This window comes from Oxyura jamaicensis, chromosome 10, assembly GCF_011077185.1.
Source record: "Oxyura jamaicensis isolate SHBP4307 breed ruddy duck chromosome 10, BPBGC_Ojam_1.0, whole genome shotgun sequence".
In the NCBI taxonomy this organism is placed as follows: Eukaryota; Metazoa; Chordata; class Aves; order Anseriformes; family Anatidae; genus Oxyura; species Oxyura jamaicensis.
In genome coordinates, this window is record NC_048902.1 from 8,023,824 (window position 1) to 8,048,002 (window position 24,179).

The 24,179-nt window shown below is 38.7% G+C and overlaps 1 protein-coding gene across 2 annotated transcripts in view; it reads left to right on the forward strand.

Annotated features, from left to right (window-relative positions):
* The window catches only part of UBE2Q2 (ubiquitin conjugating enzyme E2 Q2), a 40,491-nt gene that overhangs the window by 10,459 nt on the left and 5,853 nt on the right, over positions 1–24,179 (forward strand). Inside the window, exons 2-8 of one of the 2 annotated variants that reach the window (XM_035335674.1) lie at positions 3,263–3,367; positions 7,224–7,328; positions 8,687–8,743; positions 10,826–10,966; positions 17,118–17,202; positions 22,542–22,602; positions 24,058–24,148. In XM_035335674.1, coding sequence (XP_035191565.1) covers positions 3,263–3,367; positions 7,224–7,328; positions 8,687–8,743; positions 10,826–10,966; positions 17,118–17,202; positions 22,542–22,602; positions 24,058–24,148 — 645 coding nt within the window. The remainder of the gene's footprint in view (positions 1–3,262; positions 3,368–7,223; positions 7,329–8,686; positions 8,744–10,825; positions 10,967–17,117; positions 17,203–22,541; positions 22,603–24,057; positions 24,149–24,179) is intronic. The other variant, XM_035335675.1, reaches the window with a different exon arrangement.

Below are 24,179 nucleotides of genomic sequence, written 5' to 3' on the forward strand. Positions count from 1 at the left end.
TGTAGCTGATGTAAAAACAACAGCACTAGCTTCTGACAGTGATGGAGATTTTGCAAAATCTTAGAAAATGGAATCCAATCAGAAATCCAATTCGCTATATTTTGTTCAGCCAGTGTACTAAGGAGATAAAAAAGGGGGAAAAAATAAGACAATCTGTTTATTTGAAAATTAAAATGAAAAACTGTCAGTGTGTAATTGCCATTTTAAACCCTAACTCTGCAGATGTGTTTTCTGACAATTGGTCATGATTAGAGGACTCTTATGTGCAAGGAAATTTGGGTTACTCTGTTGCCTCGTAGCAAACATCATATGCAGGTTGCTGTAATCTCAGGAAGGTGAGCAAGATTTTTATTTTTATTTTTTGGTGGGGGGGGAAGGTTGTGTTTTTTTTTTTTTTTTTAATTTAACAATTTTTCCCTTTAAACAGTATTGTTAAAATTTAGGAATAGCTCATTCATTCAAGTCCTTTTACTAACATCAAAGCAGTGTTGCTGTAGATCATCTATAAAGCGAGTTAAAGATTGTGTAACATGGCAAGTAGAACAGCCTTACTGCTGAGCACCTATCGTTAAGAATGAGAAAGCTTAGATAGCATGTACTATGATGACAGATCTGTCTACCCAGGAGAAGCAAAATTAGTAAAATGTGAGTAGACCATCTTAGAGAAGGTGGAACAGAATATCTGAACAGTGAGATCCTGTGTGTCTTCTCTTAATAAGCTGTGGTTTATTAGATGACTTGATAGGTTTTTGAATTGTTCCAGTGGCAGGAGCATGGAGCTTTTTTATTTTGTGTGCTTGTTAGTAAGCTAAATTCTTTTTGCTGTATTCTGCAACAGAAGCACCAGAAGTGTTTGTGCTGAAAAAGCTGCCAGTCTGTCCTGGTGTTACACAAAGACTTGCTAGAAGTGATGATCCCATGCATTGTAATTATCTCTAGGTTGCTGTAAACATTCAGCCTTTGTCCGCAGGCCTCAATACACGCTAGGTGTGAGGTCATCCCCGCGTGTCACGGCCTACTGAGCGATCGCACTGCGCTCGCAAGCTGTACAGCATGCGTTAGCTTAGGAAAGCTGCCCAAATCGGAGCATGCAGCCTTTGTCTCTTGTGAGGAATTTTTGCTTTTGCTTGTGGAGAGCAGGAACATTTATGTTACAGCAATTGCATAAAACAGCTCAGCCACTTGGTACAGATCGTGTCTGTGCAGATAAGCTAGATGCAGCGTCACCCAAGGTCAGCTATGTAGTAATAGGTCCAAAATAAAGTTGTTTTTAGCCGCTGAGAAATAATAATTAGCATTTTGAGCAGCAGGTATGTAGTATTGTAAAATAATTGCTATTCTAGAGTTCCTTTTATGAAATGTCAACTTTTTTTTTCAATTTGTGTTTCTTATGTAATTTAACTTAAATCCATCTGTCCTCTCTACAGAATGCAGGTACAGAAGAAAAGGCTGACTTCATTCTCTCAACACAATTAGCTCTTGTGAAGTTCAGTTGTTTGACCTCACAAACCACAGGCTTAGTTCTTCATTGCACACTGTGGTATTACAAACTCATGAGCTTGTTTATATCTCAGGATCAGAATGTTTGAAGTTTGTGTGTGAATTCTGTATTTCAAAATATAGTGACTCATATCCGCGTGAAACTCAGCTGTTCCAAAAATATGGATTTTTGATCTAGAAAAACTTGGTGCCATGTTTTGTTTTTAAGTTAAAAAGAACATAATTGTTGGTAAGTCTGAAGAATCAAAAAGCGTTGCAATAAGTTGAAAGGTAGACTAACTTGCATTTGGCTATTAATATTAAACATCTCCTAAAAAGTTGGAATATGAAATGAAATATCCATATTCCAGAATTCCAAAAATTCTGTCTTTTGTGCTACAGATGAGTGAATGTCCTTAACACAGTGTTTAAGAAAAGCCTTTCTGATAAATGCATGCTTCCCATTCATGTTTCAAAAGCTAAAGCAGACTAAAAATAGAATGTCTAATGCATTTGGGAGGGTACAGTAATTCATATGTGCTGTACATTGACAACGCAGGCAGTATCAAATCCAAGTATGTTTTCTCGTACACAGCAGGACTTGGCATTCATTATAGAAAATGGAATGAATTGACATGAGAGCAGAGAATGAGGAAAGAATTTGTCATTCAATGCAAAAGGCATCAGCATGTTCAAATAGCTGCTGTAATGTATTAAAACACATCATCAGTCCTGTGCTACCAGTCTGATGAAAGATATGCTGCAAGTTTATTGGAGGAGATTATTCTATAGCCCTCCAGACTGGGAATAAGTACTGAATGCAAACCATAAACGGCTTATTCTAGGTTTGTCCATGGTCTAGTTTTGGTGGAGAAAGGAGCAACAAGCGTCTTCCTGGCACCTTTTGAAGGGCTGTCTGCTTGCCATCTTATTGACAGAAAAATCATTTGTCGTGGATCGTGTGAGTGGTTGTTGGGCCGTATCTGTTCCGTGGTTCTATGTGCTCTGACCGTAGTTTATTCTGGAAAATCAGGTACACTTCTAATCCTGTGAAACCACTTGATCTCACTGTTGCTAGGATTGGTGCCTGCCGAACAACTGTAGGAATCTACTGATGAAAGAAAGGTCTCTTCTGTAAGCTTTCTTGATAGGGTTGTGTGCATTGTATTATTTGAGAAATCCTTCAGCGAAGGTTAGTCCTTCATGAGCCTTGTTAGTACAAAGGTAGAACACTTTTTGGCATTGTGATCTGCCTGTAACTTGTCCGCCAAGGCAGGAGATTTGAACTGTGTTACTTCAGTCTGAGAGCTTATGTTTGAATAGTTTGAGTAATCCCAATTAAGGAGGAAATGAGAAGGTTTCAGGTTTTGTTGCTTTCACAGATACTGTTTGGAAGAATCAGTATTTTCATGAGAAAAATGGGGTGGTTATAATTTTATTCTTTGAGATGTGCTACTTGTGATTTTCTTTTTGTAGTAACCATTTGTACTGAGATTCTAAATGTCTTCCTCCTGCTCCACCTGCCCTCAGGGCTTTAAACTTTTTAGTACTGTCTTACGTATGTCCATTGTCTGATCAAGATGAAAATAGAACATAATACTAGGAGAACCTGTTAGCTTGGATTTCTTTCAACTTCGTTTGAGTTGTCTAAAATTACTGTGTTGCTTTTATTCCATGTTACCTGGCTTAGAGTAGGATGAGGTGATGTTACTATGTTGTGAAATTGTTGGTGTGATTGAGCTTTAAAAGCTTTGTGGTTTTTATTTTGTTGTTTTTTAAACAGGAGTCTTACCCCTCTTCATCGCCAATATGGTTTGTAGAATCAGATGACCCAAACCTGACTTCAGTCTTGGAGCGTTTAGAAGATATTAAGAAGAGCAATACTCTGGTGAGCAAGTGTCCTGGTTGCTTTGGGTATTTTTTTTCAGTTCAGCTGTGTCACATTAATGAGCAACTAAATTAGGTCAGTTCAGCGGATGTTTTGGGGCCTTTTAAACGTAAAAACACATGTACCAAAAGTAATTGTAAAGATTTGAAACAAGGAGGGAAAGATGACTTACAAATGCTTGTTCTCTCACAGAAGTTTCATCCCCAGTAAGTTTAAGGCTTTCTGAAAACAATCAGTGAAATTCATGAGAACTTAACTACTTGTATAACAACACTTCTAATGTTTTCTTCGCACAGAGATCAACTACAGAGGTGAGAGGACATTTAGAGGAATGTTAAATATCTTAGATCTTACTCTGTGACCTCTAGCCAAGAAGACCCAGCACAGCGTAGCAGTAGGACACATGGCCAAATAAGCTGTCTTTGAAAATGCGTTTTTTCAGAAGGTTCTCCAGCTTGCAGCTGCTGTGACTAGTAGCTTCAGACTAAAACAAGGTTTTAGATAAGATGTTTCCTACTCTTAACTACCTACAGGTTTGCTTGCATTAGGGTGGAAAGCTTTATCATAAACACGTGTGGGACTTGCTGTGCTGAATTGCATGAGGACGTAGACTACTTCTGTTTGTTGTAAGAACATCTGATACCAAGATCGTACTTGCCTATGTAAATACTGATGGGTTGATACAAGACACCTGTGGATGGCCCATTGTCTTCTCAGGAATCCACCCCACATCACGTAATGTCAAAAATGAAGACAGGAGTAGTTGAAGAGACAAATACTTACGCTCCAAATCTGACTTGTTTTGTTTGAAAGGCTTGAGTTTGTGGGTATTGAGTTTTTCTACCTACAGCTTTCTCCCTTACAGCACCCCCCATTCAAGGGAGTTGGAGTGACTTGAACACACCCTTCTTGTAGTGGGGTGGAAGGGATAAGGAACTACTTGCAGAAATGAATCCCAGAGTCTTCTGATTTATCTCCTAAAAACTAATTTAATTCAACTTAGTTTTTTTAAGTTTCAAACCAATTTCCCTTTAAGTTATTGCAGCTAAAGGACCATTTGTCCCACGTTGCTCTGAAGTCATATTAGAAATATTACTGAAACAGTAACATTTTGAATGGGAAACTGCACTGGGCTCTCCAGGAGCTCAAGTCAGCACAGCAGATATTATAACAGGCATTTATCCTGGTGTCTGAAATCCTTTGGTATTGCTCTGTTCTTTCTGCTTGCTTTGTAACTTCTGGTGGATATTACTTGTTTGGGCAACTGAAGAGCATGCTCGTCGGGCATAAAAGTTAGGCAAGTATGGAAAAGCCTTTCATTTGACATGGTAGAGAGAAAACTGTATTACTTATGTTAAAATCATGCAAATGTTTCCTTGGAAAATCTTCTGTTGGTCTGAAGCTGATAGTTATCTGGGTATCAGCAAGGTACTTCTTTCTATGAAAATTCTGCAGAACAAAAAAGATTGAAACGTTATTAAGAAGGTAGTAAGCACAGATAGCAGTGGCTTTGGAAGCTTCAGCTGTTTAACTGACTGTTCATAGTGAACAAGATCCAGCCAGCAGATGAAGGGGCAATAGGGTCTCTGACCTCTGGTGTCTCCTGAGTTCATTATCAGATCCTGAAAATTAGCATTGCTTTAGTCTTGATAGGTAGTTGAAACTGACAGCCACCTTCTTCTGGTTGTGCCATGCAAAAGGTAACTCCTACCTCAACTTCATTGTTCTGTTATATATAAGGAATGTTATAGTTCCAGTAGGGCTTAAATTCATGTGAAGATAAAAGCTGCCCACAATCTCCAAACCTTGAGGGCTTAAGTTTGCATGGAGAACTTGAAAAGTACAGAATGCCTGGCATAAGTATGTGTACAGCTTGTCCGAGTTGTTGTCACTGGGATGCTACTTCTGCATTAAGAACTTAGATTTAGTCCCACCTGGTGGCATGTCAGGTGAGAGCTTTCAAACCAGCAGAGCAGCAGCAGCTATTGTGTATCAAGTCGTAGAGACAGAAAAACAAAGTAAAGCAAAGTTCCCTTTTGAAACCGCCCAAGGCTGCTAAAGACATGTGGAACCAGTACTGTCTCAGATAAATTGATAGCTAAGTAGTGGACGTGCTCCAAGTGACACTTACTTCCTCCCTCTCTTTCCTCATGTATCCTTCAGCAGTTTTGTTCAGTGGTAGGCTAAGATTTATTTGTGTGTATATACATACACATGTATATATACTTGTGTAATTATATAGATACATGTTAAAGAGGGTGTGTTTAATTACACTGTACTTGAACTCCATGTTTTCTTGGTAATCAGAAGACAAGGTGCTTGATAATGAACCCAGCAGCACGCTAATATCTTTGAAGGTATCCTAAAGTTACTAATGCATTCCTACTGCATTAGAAAAATCTCTTCACATGTCAGAAGGCTTCCCGATGTATGATAGGTTTCAGAACGAATGTTCTAAACTGTTTTCAGATTTTTAAGTTGTTAACACAGGCAAGAAAAAAAATCCAAGAGGTGTTCTGATGTTCAAAATCAGCATTGTGGTGTCCATAAGAGCTACTGCAAGTACTGTTATAAAAATCACAACAAAATATAACATATATGAATTATAATGTATATCTACAATTATTTATAAATTAGTTATTGTGTATAGTTACTTGAGCATTTTAACTGTTAATCATACGGACTTTTTTACACTGCACCTTTGATAGCCTGTGGGTTATGCATTTCGGTTTCTGTTTAGTTTCTGCTTTAGGCAGTTAATATTCCAGGGAACCTATTGATATCCTGATGGCCCACTTTTCTTAAGTAGCAGCAAAGCTTGTGCGTTAAGCATTCATTTTCCATTACTCAAGCACATGAAGTTAGCCAGGAAAAGCATTTAAATTATTCATACATGGCAGAAATCTGCTATTCCTTTTGATTCAGTCTCTTTGTGTACCACTAACACACACCAAATCATGCTAGGCCCTGCTTAGAGCACGAGGTTGGATTGGATGACTTCCAGATGTGCCTTCTGGCCCAAATTATCCTATAATTTTTCATACATATGAGCAGAGCATAAAGGATAATGGTGATGGTGATCCATGGCAGTAGGGGCAAGGGTATGAAAGTAATTCCTTCAGGGGAAAAATATTAAAATATTAGCAGTAACAAAGTCTGAAGAAACTGGCATCAAGTGCTTCACTATAAAAATGAAACTGCACTTTGACAGTTGCATTAAACTAACCCTGAATTGTAGACTGCTGCTAAGGAAGGGGATCCCTCCTCTCAGATGCATGTTCCTGCCTCGTCCTTTATGGTGAAACTGGGGCTTTTGTGCTGAAGCACACTGGGAATTGATCTGTGTAGAAGCTTAAAGTTGCTGCATGGCTGGGTGATTGCTGCTGCCAGGGTTTCTAGTATTGTTTCTAGTGTGCTACACTGCTGTACTCTGAAAAGAGATTCTTGATGTGGGGGATAAGGCTGTTCCTTCTTGCAGTTTAAGACTTTGCTCTTCAAACTGGGAAACTGGAATGCGCTAGCATGTCTTAAAAAATACGACCATTTGATTATTCCCTAGGGATTTGTGGCTCTGTGCCTGGAATGGATGATGTTGCCTGTGCAGATTATTTTTTTGCTTATTGCTTTCTCCACTTGACATGAGGGAATCTTCTTTGTCTTGCCTTGTCCTTGGTTTCCCATTATGATAATTACAGATAAAAAGTTGTCTCTGTTCTAGTACCTGCAGACTTGAATGCTGGGAGACTGCATCGACTCCCAGTGACTGGGAGGTTATACCAACATGTGAAGAAACTTCAAAATACACCGCTCTGTGGTTTGGTTTAAATAGATGCTTCCATGTCTTTTCTTGTTATAGCTTCTTCAGCAACTGAAGCGACTAATATGTGACCTCTGCAGATTGTATAATCTTCCTCAGCATCCAGATGTTGAAATGTTAGATCAGCCATTACCAGCTGGACAGGTAAATTAAAATTCTGTGAATACCTTCTTATGGAAATACTCTTCTTTCAAGTTTAAGAAAGTAGATGGTGAGAATGATTAAAGCTTTTGTGTAAGCCAGAACTTAGATATGAAGCAGTGTTGCTTTATGGTGACCTCACTCTGTATTTTGTTTATAGAATCCATTTCAAGTTGTAGTTCTGAGGTTATGTGATATTCCACAATTTTACACGGAGTCTGTGTCACTGAAAGGTCTCTGTAATACTAGTGCTGTTAGTTTAATTGCCTTCTAAATCCTGTTCAGGCCAACTACTGCGCGTTCGTAATGCTTCCCAAATTCATTTTTTTCCAAAACATAAGTACGGTAAAACACTGGCCGTTTCTCCTTGAAGAGAATGCATTTTACAGTGTACTCTTGGATGAACTTACTACTGATAAATTCCTTCCTTTTCAATCCCTTGCAGAGATAGGATATCAAGACCATATGCTGCTTTGGGCAGGGAGTATCTGTTTGGGGTACCTTGTTTACATTTTGTGCACTTGACAAATGAAGAGTTGTGAAGGTCTGTTAAATGTTCTGGTTAACTAAAATGTCTTGTTCACTGTCAGTTACCAGTTCTGTTTTCAGCACGTTCTTTTTTTTTTTTTTTTTTTTTGGTATTTTAATAGGATTATGATATCTGCTTTTGCTTATACATGTTAAGATGACACGGTTTCTAAAAACTTTTAGCGTAACAGATGGTTTCGTGTGGTGACCATACTATTGTAATGACAAATAATTTGCTTAATTTTGGTCATGTGCCAAATGGTAATTCTAGATCTCTTCTGCCTCAGCCACCCATGTAGCAGTGCAACTACAAGGCAATAGGTCTGGAGCATTAGGAAGTAGCCTCACTGAAGAGTCTTGCTTGTGCTCTGAAACTCAGAAATGAACTCATGGAAGGTTTTCTTAGCCAGAAATGTTGGATAATTCGCAAATTAAATAAGAGCAGGCCTAGTAAGTCAGAGGAAAGATTGATCTAGTATATTATGCTGCATTGTCTACAGCAGTGGCATTCCTCACTTGACAGAGTAAGCAGAAGAGAAGTGTCTGTCATTGTTTCAAAATAGGATATCCTTATCTGGATCTTGAGTTTCCACCTAGAACATAATGTGAAATTAATTGTGACATTCTACTTATCTGGTTCATGCAATTATTTCTTCACTGTTACATTCCAGGAAAGCATTTTTGTGTATCCTTCCCATTAAACTTCCGTCCTTTGCAGACCTTGATAAGTGTGACTTTCATATTTGCTGGTCTCTGTTTGATAGTAGACTTCCTGACTTTTGAAAGAAAGGAGCATACACAATTTATGCAGAAACCTCATTGTTGTATTGCAGAACGGAACAACAGAAGAAGTTACGTCGGAGGAGGAGGAGGAGGAAGATATGGGTGAAGTATGTGTACATACAATATTGTTGTTCTAATCTAGCATTTTGCTCTGTGGTGACAGGTTAATTATTAAGCCAAAACTGTAAAATGTAATCTTCCCTAGAGTTCAACGGAAAAGGTGATAAAAAAAAAATGAGTGTTTACTTTAATGTCAGTTTTCACTTAAACCATCAGAACTAGTGATTTTTTTTCTTAAACCTAGACCTCAGCTGTGAGCTGCTTGGATATAGGAATTGGACATCTGTTTGTGCTTTAGTCAAACAATACATAACATTGTATGCCAAATCAGTAGGCTTGAATTGTAAACTCCTATTTCAATCAGTGTTTGAACTTGCTCTGACATGATTGAAAGTGCCTGGAAGCAGACAGAGTAAATCAGTTTGCTGATTTATTGGGCAGCTGAGCTATTTTTTTAAAGCTATAATACGTTGAGGGAAATGGAAGGACATCTGCAATAGACCCTCTAAACTTTAAGGGTCTTCTGTCAATGTCTGGCTCTTTTAATGAGCTCTTCACTGTGTGAGAACCACCCCTTCTAATTAATTCTGCTATATTTTAGAATAGCTCCAGGATGCTTGGTTTTTAAAGCACTGTAAAGAGCCTTATTATAGGAGAGCTGTTCTGACTTCTTCAGATTTAGGCTTTTTTAATGAAGAAAGTATGTTGGAAGAATAAACAACTCATTATTTGACTAGAATGTCTTCCTTCAGAAAAGATCTAAGTGTTACCTATTCTCTGGAATGAATTTGAAGCAGCCTTCCTTAAACCATATTTAGCTTAATCCAGACCACGTTGGTTGGAGCCCGAGTCTTTGTAAAGGTAGTACGAACACTTCCATATTCTGTTGTCACAAGGCTCTTTTTGCTTGCAAACTTGTAACCTTTTGCACTCTGTTCAGATGACTTTAGACAAAAAGATTGTCATATCTGTCATTGTTTATAAGCAGTTAGATGTGGCACTGATTTCTTCAACTCTTAATTCCAGTCCAATTGCTAAATTGAAAAGCAGTTTAGGGTTTTTTAGGGCTATAGCATAATTTTGAGAAATGTGAGCACCTTAACAGACTCCAGATGGAGTATTCTTTACAGTTGGAGGAAACAGCGTTGTCCAAGGCACCGGGTAGGTATGTTCCTTTATAAAAGACATCCTTGAATTTGCATCGATGGCCCGGCTTTCCTGCCGTGCAAACAGATGGCGCTTAAGAGTAGCCTCAGCTGTGGTGGAGCATTCTGCACATTGGAGTATAGCTGATAGTTTTGTACTCGTAGATGGCTGATGTGGCTGCTGCAGTGCTTCCTTTTTCATCTTAAGTTATTTACATCTGTCTTCGTTCCCCAGATAGCACTGGAATTGCCATGTAGGCAATTGTCTTAATTTTTTAGAGTGTTTCTTGGCAATAGGATAACCTCTGTTTCAGAATATGGAGTGGAAGAATTTTTAGTATCTTAGTGTAGAACTCAGAACTGAGACATTGGCTCATGTGCTCAGCATACTTGACCATATCATTTTGTCTTGTATCGCAATTCCAAAACTGCTGCATCTAATCACTGGTCAGAATGTTCACCTTGAATAAAACACATGCTGCTTTAAAATATTTTAAACTTTCTTGGAGGGTTGCTGTAGCCCTGCCACGTATGTTAATCACTGTTTGCCAGAAGTGTAAAGTAGTGAGGCTTCCAACAAGAAAAAAAGTCTGCTTTTAGAAAAATCTTAGAGCTGCCCTAAGTTTGTGTACTTTTGGATTCTTGATCCCTGTTCAAAATGCCTTAACTTCCTGTTTTCTGTCTACCTGTTTTAACAGGCTATTTACTACAGTCTTCACTTCTCACAGAGGTTTAGTTAGTGCTTGGTTCTGTGACCAGAAACAGGTTGTGAATTTGCCTCTCATTTGTATTGAGGGCTCCCTACGCTTTCATTGAATACTGTTGGTTCAATGAGTGAAGTCTGAGTGAAACAGAAATGGCATGCAGCAACCCCTAATACTTGGTGCCGTGCATTATGCTGACTGTGTTCGTAAATGCCCTTAAAGAGTTTTTTTGAGCAAAGAACATAAAGTTGTTTACAGTGAGTCTTCCTCTATCCTACAGGACATTGAAGATCTGGATCACTATGATATGAAGGAGGAGGAACCAGTTGACGGGAAGAAATCTGAGGATGAAGGCATTGAGAAAGAGAACCTTGCAATCTTAGAAAAAATCAGAAAAAATCAAAGGCAAGATCACTTAAATGTGAGTTAATAAGATTTTTTTTTTTTTTTTCATTTACAGTCCTTCTGGCTTTAAAATGGAAATGGATTTCAGCAAGTAGAACCTTTTGTTACACGCCTAAAGATAAAATCAACCTATAGCTGACTTCCAAAAAATGTGTAGGACAAAATGAGACCTGTATAGCTCTTCATCAACATATTTAGTGTATGAAGTTAGTTATCAGTCAACAAGTTCACTTTTAACGCTGGATGTGCACCTAATAGCATTTTTCCTACATGTTTATAACTAGATCTCCTTTAGTTAGCAGAAACTTGACTTTTTTTGTCAGGAATTAATTACCATAAATAACTTCATGTAGTATAGAAAAGACTTGTTCATCTCTTACTGACACTTAAACATGGAGAAGAGATTCAGTTTGTAGCCATCTGCTTTGCAAAGGAAATAAACCAGAAATGCTTCTCTCAGAGTTCTTCTGCTGATCTAATAGGACTTGAATGCAAACTTGTCAAAAAAAAACAATTATGTTCTGCTAAAATAGGCTCTGTGTCAGCTCACTAGAGGAGAGACTGCTCTTTGATTTGTGTATGAATTCAATATTTATCAAGTTGTTTGAATAGAAGTGTACATACAGTAATGGTCATCTCTTTCAAAAAAAAACAAAGCCCATACCTCATCAGCATTTCAGTATTTAAAAACAGGTAGATATAAGACTCCAAACTTTTTGCTGTATAAAACTGTTCTAAGACTTGACTGACCATAAGCAGAATGGACACTTAATGTTTTTGTTTAGACTTAGGTGTCTCTTCAGGGTTTGAGACTGCCTACTGAGGTTGTGTACATTTCTGTATTTATAACTCAGACCTAATGGTAAAGGCTTCTTAATCATTAAATGAAACCTCTTGCAGCCTGAAAGGCATGGTTTCTTTCTGTAATCTAAATTGAACTAAAACTGAAGAAGGTTTCTGCAGTGTCAGTGTTCTTCTTTGGTGTAGAAAGCCCCTTAAAACTGCAGATTTTCTTTTGCTATTTCTGCTTTCCCATTTGGCAAACTGTACCTTTCCTTTTGCTTTTTTCCCTCCACATCTAGTGGAGTTGAGATGAACCCTGCTGTTTTTTTTTGTTTGTTTGACAACAGCAGATTCAACTTACATAATAGCTGTTTCTCATGCCAAGACACTCTCGTTGATGCTGGTGCATAAACAAGGTCAGCTGAGTACAGGGAACAGGGTATTCAGCTGCTGCTGAGGAACTGGTAATTTTGTGGGTCACCAGAAATAGCTGCTCTGGTTAAATAATTCCTCAATGGACTTGTGAGGTTTTACCCGTAGCACTTGAGAGCTGAAAACACTAGTTGTACTACTGACCCAGGAAAGAACTAACCTAGTAGCACTTAAATGCAATTTACTGCTGCCAAAACGGGGAACTTATAATGCAATACGATCTCTAAGATAGCATCAGTTTGGTTGGCATCCTAAGGTAAAGCAAATTTTAAATCTCTACAGCCCTTCAGTGGGTTTTCTTAAAGGACAGCATCATTTTCAGGGACTGAAGTGTACTACCAAAACATAGTCTGTTTTTCACTCATGCTACAGCTCTTTTAGTATACTTCAGTTTGTCAGCAGAGGGAAGTAAACTAAAACCCATGCCACTTACATGCTTTTGTTGGAAGAGAGAATGTGAAGCCTAATGTAGGGCTTTGACTAATGCCAAATGCAACCAGAAGACTTAAATTTCTTTACGTGTTCTTTGGCCCAAGTCCATGGGTTGTCTTCTCACCTTGGCTGAAGAGAAGGTTGAAGATAAGCAATCATACGAAGAATTTCCATAGGAGAGGAGTGCATGCAGTCCCGATTTTGCACCCTCCTAATAGGTTAAAGACATGGTAATCTTTTTCTTATGTGTTTTTTTTTTTTTTTTTTTTTTAGGGTTTGTGTCTTTTATGTAAGTTTAGAAGAATATGCATCTGCTGATTTTGTATGTGTTCTTTTCCTTGTGTTATTCTTGCCAGTATCAGGAAATAACCTTTAATTTGACTTGAAGTACAGTATGTAATATGGAACAAGATTTAACCCTCCTCTTGACATTGTAATACCTTTAAAGAACCACTTTCTTACTGGGAATTAAAAGGTCTTTGAACTGGAATCATTAACTCAAATATTTAATGACTTGCTGCTGCTTGCTTTTCAGAGTTCTCTCCTCACTTAGTCATTTAGAGATTAATGTTTTTCTTATTTAGATAATGCTGTTAGCTTTTTCGATTTCCTTCTGAGGAGTTTATGCACTTTCCTTTAAAAGTCTCAAATGCCTGTACTTTAATCTTTGCGCTTTATGAATTCTAAGGTGTCACTTCCATTTTCAGCTTAATACTTGAAATATGAACCTGCTTTAACTTCCAGGAGTTAATGTAGTTCTGCACAAACACCGAGAATGTCAAGTAACGCTAGAGGAGACTTGTCTTCCAAAGCTCTTTTGGCTTCATTATTTTGTGGGAATTTCCTTTTTTGTTTGCTTGGTTTTTGTTTGTTTTTATCAAGTAACTTTTGGTATTGCAGCTGAGTTATCTGAACCTTATTGAGTGAGGCATTTTACTGTGCTGTTCTGAGGTGTGCAATGTATTTCTGATCAGAGAGAAAACAGGCAATCTGGTATTTGGGTTTAACAGTGAATTGTACCTTGTGCCTTGGATAACTCAAGCAACAGACTGTGGTTGTGTTTTGGGGGGAGGGAAGGGACAAAAAGGAATGTGCAAAGCAAAAGAACTGAGGCTGCAAAATGCATCACTAGAGACTAAATGCAGCAGACAGCTAAAGCAGTGGCATGTGCAGTGATTTCTGCATGGTTAAGTGAGCACTACTGACCTGTGAATGCTCATCTGAAGCCCTAGCTTTCTTGGAGTTGCTTACCTGTTTTAAGAGTTTTACTCAAATGAATATGTTCCCACTAAAGCACTAGTGAAGATTAGAAACACTTCTGAAAAAAGTAATGCTTATATTGGCTCGAATAAAAGATTCCAATTTCCAATGGTGGCAGAAGCACATTCCCTTAGAGGGAAGAGTTTGAGAACAGGGCAAGCTTGTAGTGGTGCATCTAATGGGTATTTTTCATGGGAATTCCTACACCGGGTGTATCTATCATATGCAACCCTCAGCAAATGGAATGTTGTCCATGTAAATGTTTACTCCCTTTAGCAAGGATTTCTCCAGTTATTTACCTGTTGTTCTGTAGAACCACTTCATAAGCAGTGTGCTTGCACAGGACAGGATGCTTGTGCGAGACTTTCCATGCCTGTTCTTTTACTTTGCAGGAAAAAAGTCACTTGGGAGCTTATCCAGTAGTTCTCTGAAACCTTCAGCTTACAGATCAAATGGCCATGCTTTTCTGCTCTTGTCTCTTGGTACTTCTTATCTCTTGGCACCAGTTCCACATAGACAGATACCTGTCACGTCCTGTGACTGACCAGTTATTTCTAAGGCAACTGTAAATCTTTCTCTCATGACTGGAGAAATGGGAGTTTCCTCTAGTTTGAAAAGGAAGTCACTTTTCCAGAAGGATACTCATTTCTATCTGAATTAAGTCTTTGAGATTGTAACTTGCACATAAGGAGTTATTGAAAGATAATGTTTTTAATTTTAGTATCATTACATTTGAAGCTTAATTCATTGCTCTACTATAACTTGCAATGGTGTGATGCAGGTAGTTCTCTTCTAAACAGCAGTTTAATATCAATTATAAAAATTCCATCAAAATTGTCACTGTAATGAGGACTGCTTCACAGCAGCGGCATTTAGCGTTAATGCTACTATCAGGTATAACAGTTAATCTCCCTAGGCTCCCTCTTTAGTGTCCTCCCAGAGTAGTTCAGAGCACACAAATTAAGCTCCTACGCTAAACTTTTTTGGTTAAGCTTCCTAGACTCTTACTTGATCACATATTACTGATCTGCAGTGTATGGATTCATCAGAGGGTCAAGTCTGACTTTAATATTGCTTTCTAAGATGTGGGCAGCCCAACAGGAAACTCCTGGGAAAAAGGGTGGAGAAACTCTTACAAAGTCTACTGAGACTTGCTTAGGCATGCAGGCAGGTGCTTCCGCAAGTGGAGAAGTGATTTCTCTTGAGCCCTGTCTTTACTTGGGCTTTATTTAATCAGTTGAAAGGAGTTGGCTGTTATTTGCATATTTAATTACAAAGCTCATTCTTCATATCTATCCATTAAGAAAATTAGTGGAATTTCAGCGATCTGTATAATAACATCCGGTGTAACATGAAAATGAATAGCCTACAAGAGTAGTCTGCAGGTTATGGTATGAAGCTAAGCATATTATATGCTGCTGAACAGAGAAGACAAAGGAGCACACAGAGGCTTTAGTTTCAAGTAACTGGCTGTAGTATTAAGTAACAATTATTGATCTTTAATCCTTATTAAGAAATAATTTGATCCTACAGGTGTGGAATATATAGTATACTTTTGATTCCAGGCAAACAGGGATGGCATTTCAGGTATAAGGCAATGGTCCTATCTAATTCAGATTCCTCCCTAGTGGAGGAATATCTCTCTGACATTTCTATCCAAATAGGATCTGTCTGTGGATGTTTATAGTATCTGAAAGGAAACTGAGGGAACCAGTCTCTTTGGATTTTTGGAGCAGAAAAATAGATTTAGACTAATCACTCAGGATTTCATGTAGAGAGGCTGAACGTAACTTCATTCTAGTTTTCTCTTTTACTTTTTTAATGTGAAACTGTGCTGATGAGCCATATGTATTAGCTTGCATTTCAGTGGAAGTGACTGAGGTCCAAGCAGCAGCAGAGAACTACATGAATCTCAGGAAGTAATCTTCCTTTGGAAAACCTACTTCCAGCGAAAGCCAAGAAAAACAAGTGATTTTCTAGTTTCACTGGGTCAGGGTTGATAGCTCCGTTACCTTATCTGGAGTCCTCATGCATCTTCCATGTTTTAGGTCTTGTAATGCTAATTTTTTGTCCTGCCATTATCCAAAAATCTAGAATGTTAACTGGTATTTCAAGTGGAATATATAAGGAGAGTCATTAGGTAAAATCTAAGGTTTAGTATAAAAAAACTTCCCACTAGCTTTGAAATTGAGTTGCAGAGAGTAATCTAGGTACTTTTGATCACTGTATTTATTCTAAACAAACATGGTAAGCTTGTAAGAGGAAAGAGTACTGACCTTCCCTCAAAGCTCGTAGAGCTGAGACAAGATGTATGCAATCCAGCAAATGGCCATATTAGTAAGTTACTTGATAACTGGTGTGTTTGTTAACTGGTGAATTACTGGTGTTTTTTAGAACCTGTCATATTTTGTATGCCTTTCACTTAAAGGTGGTTTTTGCCTTTGGCACGCTGCATCTCAGGCTGAAATACCAGGGTCAGAAATTGTATGCTCAGTTCTCAGTAAGTCTGAGATACTAAAAAATCCAGTACTAAGCTCTAAAAGAACAGAATAGATTTCTGCTATTGTTGCATAAACCGCGAGAACTGTGACAAATCGTGACAATGTATTAGATATTTAAAGCTTGTTTACCACAGTCTTCCTCGATATAGGTGTTGATTGCTTTTCTTTCTATTGCAAATAAGTGTTGGTTTTGTTCAGTGTTTTCTGAATATACAGGTTGGTCTTGTCTCTTCCAGAAGCTGGTGTTCTGTATGGATACTTTCCAGCTCCTGTGTCTTGTTCCCTAGCCAAATAAAAACATACTTCTGAGAAAATAGTAAAACCTTATGTGCAGAAGCTTATACTTAGCAATAATCTTAGCTTTTTTTTCCTTGTGTGTAAGAGCAGAAGCTAAAAGCGAATCCCATGTTAGAAATGTATTGCGGATCCCTCTTGAAAGTCAAAATGCCAAAGGGATTGAATACCTTTATGGAAAAATACACCTGTTATTGTTCCTTGCTTAAAAGTTTGTATGGTATCACCTATACCATGTAGTGGTATGTATTAAGGAGCTGCTATTGAGAGAGCATCTTGTTTCTTTGCTCACTAGGATATGTAACTTCTCAAAAATCTAATGCTAATACAGAAATTAAAATATTCTTAATACACTCAAGATGTAATGAAGATTAACAATCTTAATACACTCAAGTTTGTAATGAAAATAAAGCTGTTTATCAATATTACCTTTTGCTTATTTGGAGTCTTTCTTGTTTGTTTCAGGGTGCAGTCTCTGGGTCAGTTCAGGCTTCAGATCGACTTATGAAAGAACTCAGGGATATATATAGATCACAGAGTTACAAAACAGGTAACACGCTTCAGATTTCCCTTCTTAAAATGCACTTTAAAATAATTCTCATGGAAATACTTCTGTAATCCTTCTGTGTTTTGTGGTTGTGTGTATATGTGTATATATTTGTAGATGTGAAAATGCATGGATGTTATATATAACCTAACTATATATAACAGTGTATTTATGAAGAAAAGGAAGTCAGGATACGTATCTTCTGAAATGTTCTTCGTTTTTGTTATGTAAACCTTCATATCAGAATTAACAGGATTGATATAACTATGGGAATGCTCTTGGGGTGGATGACTACAAAGAACAACTCCTGATGACTACTGTGGGAGTTCTTGAGTTTTCAGAACTGCCTGAAATTCAGCTCTCCGGGTACAGGGCAAAAGCTGTGAGCATGTCCTCGTGGGTGGCACTCTAACAAAGAGTATGCTTGCTGTGGAGGAATTTGTGTTCAACAGCAGAAGGTTTTGCTATTACGCAAGATTTAACCTTGATTACCCTCCTGTTGTATTATTTTGTCATAATGCTAATCTGTTCCTGAGCTCCATGTATTCCTCGGAATAAGGATACAAATGACAAGAGAATAGAAGCTTGTCTTTTAAATTTGTTTGGTTAACAAACATTGACTAGCTTTCTGTAGGTAGGTGGTTGGCTGTTCTCTTTGACCATATAAGGGCTATGTCTAAATAAGCCCAGCAAAGGAAACAGCATATTGAATTATATGAGAATAATTGTGCAAGAAGTAGAAGTTACATACATTTCAGGCAAGTTGTATTCCTGTAGGTCAGCCCAATAGCCAACTCCATCACTGCAGCCAGGAATGAGAACCTGCTGGTGCAGGCCAGGATGTGAACAGGAGGAGTGCCGGATTAGAAAGTCAGTCTAAACTTTAATCCTCTTCTTGTACTTGTCTGAATTACTCCCCTAGTTTGTTTCTAGTGGGTTTAAGTCTTGTTTGGTGGCTATGGGATTTTAATTTCTGTGTAGAAAGACAGAGTTAAAGAAGCAATAGGCTTCTGTTTTGGTTTATGTTTACCTTTCGGGTAAATAGTTTTATGTGCTTAAATACTGTGGACAGTGATAAAATGTTTGAAGTATAAATTTGATTTACTGTTGATCTAATGTGGCCTCATACTTTCAGGTTTTATCTCAACTGAGTCCTTGTCAGTATACTCTAATAATCTTCTATTTGATAGAGAATGGATGAGTAGGGTTAAGGAAGAGCCTAGAAATAGTTCTGCAGTAAGTCTTGGGGGATGCTTTACTGACCATATGTGATCATGATTTGCTTCTATGGACAGAACAGGGATTGAGTATAAAAATCTGTTTGATGATGAAAAACTGCACGGTGCATAATGACATAGATCCTGCCAAAGGGACAGCCAGGAGCCCCTGTAACAGGTGTTTTGAGGTGAGGATTTGTGTTGCTTAAATAATGCCATTCCTGGGCTTTAGATCAATTGCAGGTGTTAAGTAGTTACAGAAGACTAAACCACTCATGTTAGAAAGCATGCTCTAAATGATGAGGAAAAGAAAATCTTGCTGAACCGTAAAGAAAGCTGAGATACTGAAAGATGATTACAGTAACTTATTATTAGCTTATGACTCAGGAATATCTAAACAGAGTGCAATTGGACACCCTGTGTGGAGTCCTGAAAAGTGTTAAAGAAGTCAAGTGAGAGAATTCCCAAGTCCAAGGAACTACCATAGCTTTCTAGATAAAACGCCAGTGGTGGGTCCTTCAAACAGTTCAGTTTTGAATCAGTTCCTGAACTACTTTATTCTGTTCTATTTTTTTTATCCTAATCTATAGGAATTTGATGTTCTTTATGGAAAGAAGTATTACTGCCATCTCTGGCAAAAATCTATGCATTTTTAAGGAGCTAAATGACATACTCTTTAATGTAACACAATACAATCGCATGCCACTTCCTGGCAGTCTCACAGAACAAAGTGAGACTATCTTGTAACCTCAGTCTGTCCTAGTCAAGGAGCTGTCTTGTTTACCTGGAGTTTTGTAACTCCTCTTCTTCAAATCTCCCTGTATAAATAAATGCCTGATAAGAGCAGTTTCCCTGCTTAAACTGGAAATCTCTAACTGAGATGGACGTTGATACTATAAGATGGATGGTGTTTCACAGCAGGATCACTATCCTACTGATCCGCTTATTAAATTGTCAGTAAATGATGCCACTTCTTATGAAAGACACCTGGATTCATTCCTTCTGGTTCACTTAGTATTAGGGCTTCAGTGAATTAAGTATCAGCTCCTCTCCTTTGCAAACAACTCTTGTTTTTATAGCCTGGTTCTGTGTTTTGCTGTCAGACAGCTGTCACCGTGTGAGCAGGGGCATGGTAGATAATGAGTTTGCCCCTCACCACAGGGTTTTGATCTGAGTGCTTTCTTCCAGGTCATTTTTCCCATAGTTTGAAGTTCTTGCTGTGGGCACTCAAAGGGAATCACTGTGATACATTAAGGTTGTGGTAACTGTTGCAAGCTAATGTAGTTTTTGTAATATAAGCTGGAAAATCAAAGGTTGCATAGGGATTGTTTTACCTAGCGTCTCTGAGGTTACATACTTTCAGGATTGTCAGGGAATGTAGTGATAAGACAAGGAGTAATGGTTTTAAACTAAAAAAGGGTAGAGTTAGGTTAGATATTAGGAAGAAAGTCTTCATGATGATGATGATGAGGCCCTGGGCCAGGCTTCCCAGGGAAGCTGTGGCTGCCCCATCCCTGGCAGTGCCCAAGGCCAGGCTGGATGGGCCTTTGGGCAGCCTGGGTTGGTGGGAGGTGTCCCTGCCCATGGCATGGGGGTGGAATTAGATGATCTTTAAGGTCCCTTCCAATCCAAACCATTCTGTCATTGACAGTAGGACAGCACTGGGACGTCTAAAACAAATAATACATTTAGTACTAGTTCAAAATTTTCTGCTCTGTTCAACTGTAAAAAGTACCATAAGGATAGAATGAAATTGCCTAAAAAACAGTGTTGAAAATAAACCCAGGGCACAGGATGAGAGGTGGAGGCAGTCCCCATGGCTGAGGGGCAGCCTTTCTCTCTGTCAAGCCAAATGGCCCGGGGGAGCCAGTCCCAGAAAAGGGGCCCTCAGCCCCCCCAACCTCCTCCTCGTACACGTGAGGGCATCTTTCAGGCCGCTCCCAACGTGAGCCCCATACTTGTTGCTCAGGCTCCATTGCAAGCATTAGCTTGGAGCCACCAAACACCATGGACATCCCGCAGGCTTGCCTGCAAGATGTCCCGGCAATAAACAGCTCTTGCCGATTCTCAGGGGTTGTGTGAGTGCTTCTTTTTGTGGGGTGGGGGGTGGGGGTGGGGATTGGGCTAAAGTTGTGCCAGGGGAGGTTTAGGTTGGATCTTAGGAAGAACTTCTTTACTGAACGGGTTGTTAGGCATTGGAATGGGCTGCCCAGGGAAGTGGTTGAGTCACCATCCCTGGAGGTCTTGAAAAGACGTTTAGGTGGTGGAGGACTTGTTAGTGTTAGGTCAGAGGTTGGACTAGGTGATCTTGGAGGTATCTTCCAACCTAGGTGATTCTGTGATCTTCAGCTAAGGGTGTGCTCAAGATAGTATCCATTTTAAAACCAAAGTTTTTTCAGTGATTTAAATAGTGCTGTTGGAGCTCAAGCAAAAGCAAAATATGGCTACGGGCTTGCTGGCAACAGGAGAGTTGCTGACCTACCTGTAAAATGTACTTGAAGAGCTACCCTTAAAAACAGAGAACCCTTCTCTCATAAACCTCACATAAACTAACACAAGCAAAACATATTACAGCAAATTAAGTGATTCTGCTGTAAGTTAAACAGAATTCCATTAACCTTTTGGATAGCGGGAATCGCAGGGTCTCCAAAGTAAGAATTATCTGTTGTTTCCAAATACAAAACTGGAAATTTGGTTAGTTCATTTAGAAAAATTCTTAAAGATCTTAACTTATTTTAGGAGGATGGGGAAGGAGGAAAAATAATTAGTTTATATTTAAGTGAAATAATATATATTTGTGTCTTTAGTGGCTCTGTTGTTCATATCATTACTTGTATCCAAACCCTGTATGTGGTTTATTTTTAGTTACATTAAGGTTGCTGTAAGGAAGAAATGGTGTCTGTTCCCGAGGGGTTGTTTTTCATACTAGCTTTCTGTCTCCTAATTTCTGGCTTGCTTTGTGGTTCTGTTGTGTTCCTTTTTTAAAAAAAATCCTTATCTCCTCTATGGATAGCCTCTTAGAGGAATAAAACAAACCACCACTATCACCACCAGAACCCACTTCCCTTGTGTTAAGAGGAGAACCTACCTTGATTCCCTTCCCCACTTTGAGGATCTATCAGGAACCAGTATGTAAATGTTTAGCAGAAATACTTCTTGAGAATAACTCTTTTTCCTGTATTTTTTTCCTCAATTAAGAGAAAAACACCTGAGATGGTTCCAAATAACATCTCTTGACTATTTAAAAACAAAACAGCAACAATAACAGAAACCAACTATGGATAGTGCTGTCAAAAAGCTTCCATATCAAAACAGTGAGCAACCCCTTGCTGCTGTTCAGGAGGACATACAAATACTGCTTAGGTCAATGTTTGGGTGTTTGGGAGGTTGATTAAATATCTTACTCATGTATTAAGGCTGCATTCTTGTCAGTCCTGAATGGCGTGCATCTCTGAAGAACTGTTTTACAGCTTCAGGTTTAAGCACACTACAGCTGTAGGACCAGCAGAAGTTCCATCAGAGAAGCAGCTAGTGAAACGCAGGGCTCCTGGTAACTGGTAGAGTTGAAGGACTAGCACACAAATTGTGGGTGGCAGTCGGGCAGCTGTTCTTTTGATGTATCATTGAAGTTTTCTGGCTTGTCTGGTCACCTGTTGGAAATATTTCATCCAATGCAATTTTGTCCTCTTGGGCCCCCACTCCATACAGTTTGTGTCCTGTCCCGGTCTGCCAGTAGTGGAGAGAACCTGCACTTGGACTGCGTGTTAAGTGTTTCAGAAGTGGGCTGGTCATTTACTGGGTGCAACATTTATACCAAGTACTAAGCAAGCTGCAGTTACAGCTATGTAAAATTTGAAAGGGAACTGGGCTGGGGGAAGAGGGTTTTAGAACCCAGAAAAGTATTCTGATACACGTGGATTTTTTTAATACATAAGTGACAGAACTTTTTTCCCTTGTAGTTGCTCAGAAGTGCTTCTGCTGTTGGAGAAAGGATGTGCCTCAGTGTCTTACCCATTGTTTACATCTACTGATAGTATTTGCACTTAAAAGCAAGGAATAGTTTATGCTAAATGTTGCCTTTTTAAAATGTTAGTGCATAGCTAATCCTATCTAATGTTTCCACAGGGATATATTCAGTGGAACTGGTAAATGACAGCTTGTATGAATGGCATGTTAAGCTTCTAAAGTAAGTTCTTGAACTTCTTTCATGTTCTGAAGAATCCATTTTAATATTGCTGTGGAAATCTGGTTCTGATGAATGAGAATCTCTAGCCAAAGACTAAAAAGTAGTGTGCAGCTGCAGTTCTGCTATACCGAAATGCATTCAGAGATGGAAGCTGGTAATTGAGCTGGTAAGAGAAAACAACTACCAAAAAAAACAAACAAAACAAAACACTTTGCACAGTCAGCTCTATGTGTATCATTTATTGCTGTCCAATTCTCCTAAAATTACTCCAAAATAAGAAACCTCAAGTGGTGAAGTTCTTTGTCTGGAGCTTTTTTTTTTTTTTTTTTTTTTTTTTTTTTTAAGAAAATAAAAATTGTATTTTCTTATAGGACGTATGAAGGAACAGAACTGATTCAGTTTATTTCTGCAGTTGAGCAGGCACATAGGGCTCTCACCTGGTCAGGGGAGGGGTGTCCCTGCTTATCACAGGGGCCTGAAACCAGGTGATCCTTAAGATCCCTTCCAACCCAAGGCCTTGTATGATTCTATAACAATATGAAGAATTACATTTCTTCATCCCAGCAAAAAGTGTCTGTAAACAAATGGTCTACGTACAGTCTAGTTGAGGGCCCTTTAGCCTACAGAACACTCTTGTCACTAGAACAAGTAATTCTGAACTGGGCTGCTGCTGGCTATCTGGAAGTGGTAGGTTTCTAAGCACGGAGAGATTTTTTTTTTTTTTTTTCTGACACAGCTTTTCAGCTGTGGGGTGAGGACAAACTAAACTGCTCAAGTAACTCTGCAATGGTTTGTAAGCTTCACCTATAGTAGAGGATTGGACTCCTGTGGTCCCTTTAACTAATCTTTTGGCTTGGTACAGGCATTTTTGACTAGTCTCTTTTTAAAAGTGTACGGGGTGTCAGTGCCTGGGTTGGATTAACCCAGTAGTGCCTGAATTAATGTTCAGGGTGCTTGCCACCAGCATTTTTTAACGATTGTTGAAATTCTGCTGAGAGCAGGAAGTGCCAGCTTTAGTACTTCTGCAGATGCAGATCACGTTTAACATCTGATCCAGACCTCTGATCACATACTCCGTAGAGGATTCCCTAACTCTGTACTGAAAACTAGATCACTATAACCTTAAATATTTTTTCTCCTGGGCCATACATTTCCAGTGAGTTGAAGATAATTAAAATTACTGTTCTAAAATTAACAGTTTTTTTTTTTTCTTAGTTATCAATGTTCAAATAACATTGGATGGTGGTGGGAATGTAGTGCATTGCAGTAAGCTTCCAGGGTGATCTCATGGCAGAGTGTTTACTTTGTAAACGGAGAAAGTATTTTCTACAATTAACTTCAAATTACAAGTTGTAATCTACACATATATAGAGGAGCTCTTACAGAGAGTGATTGTTATTTACAGGTAGCGAAAATACTGTCTTCATCCAGGATCTCCCCCTGCTTCTTTTATAGGGTTGATCCTGACAGCCCACTGCATAGTGATCTTCAGGTCTTAAAAGAAAAAGAAGGTGTAGAATACATTTTACTCAACTTCTCTTTTAAGGTACGTGTCTATGGGAAGAAATGCAGGGGGG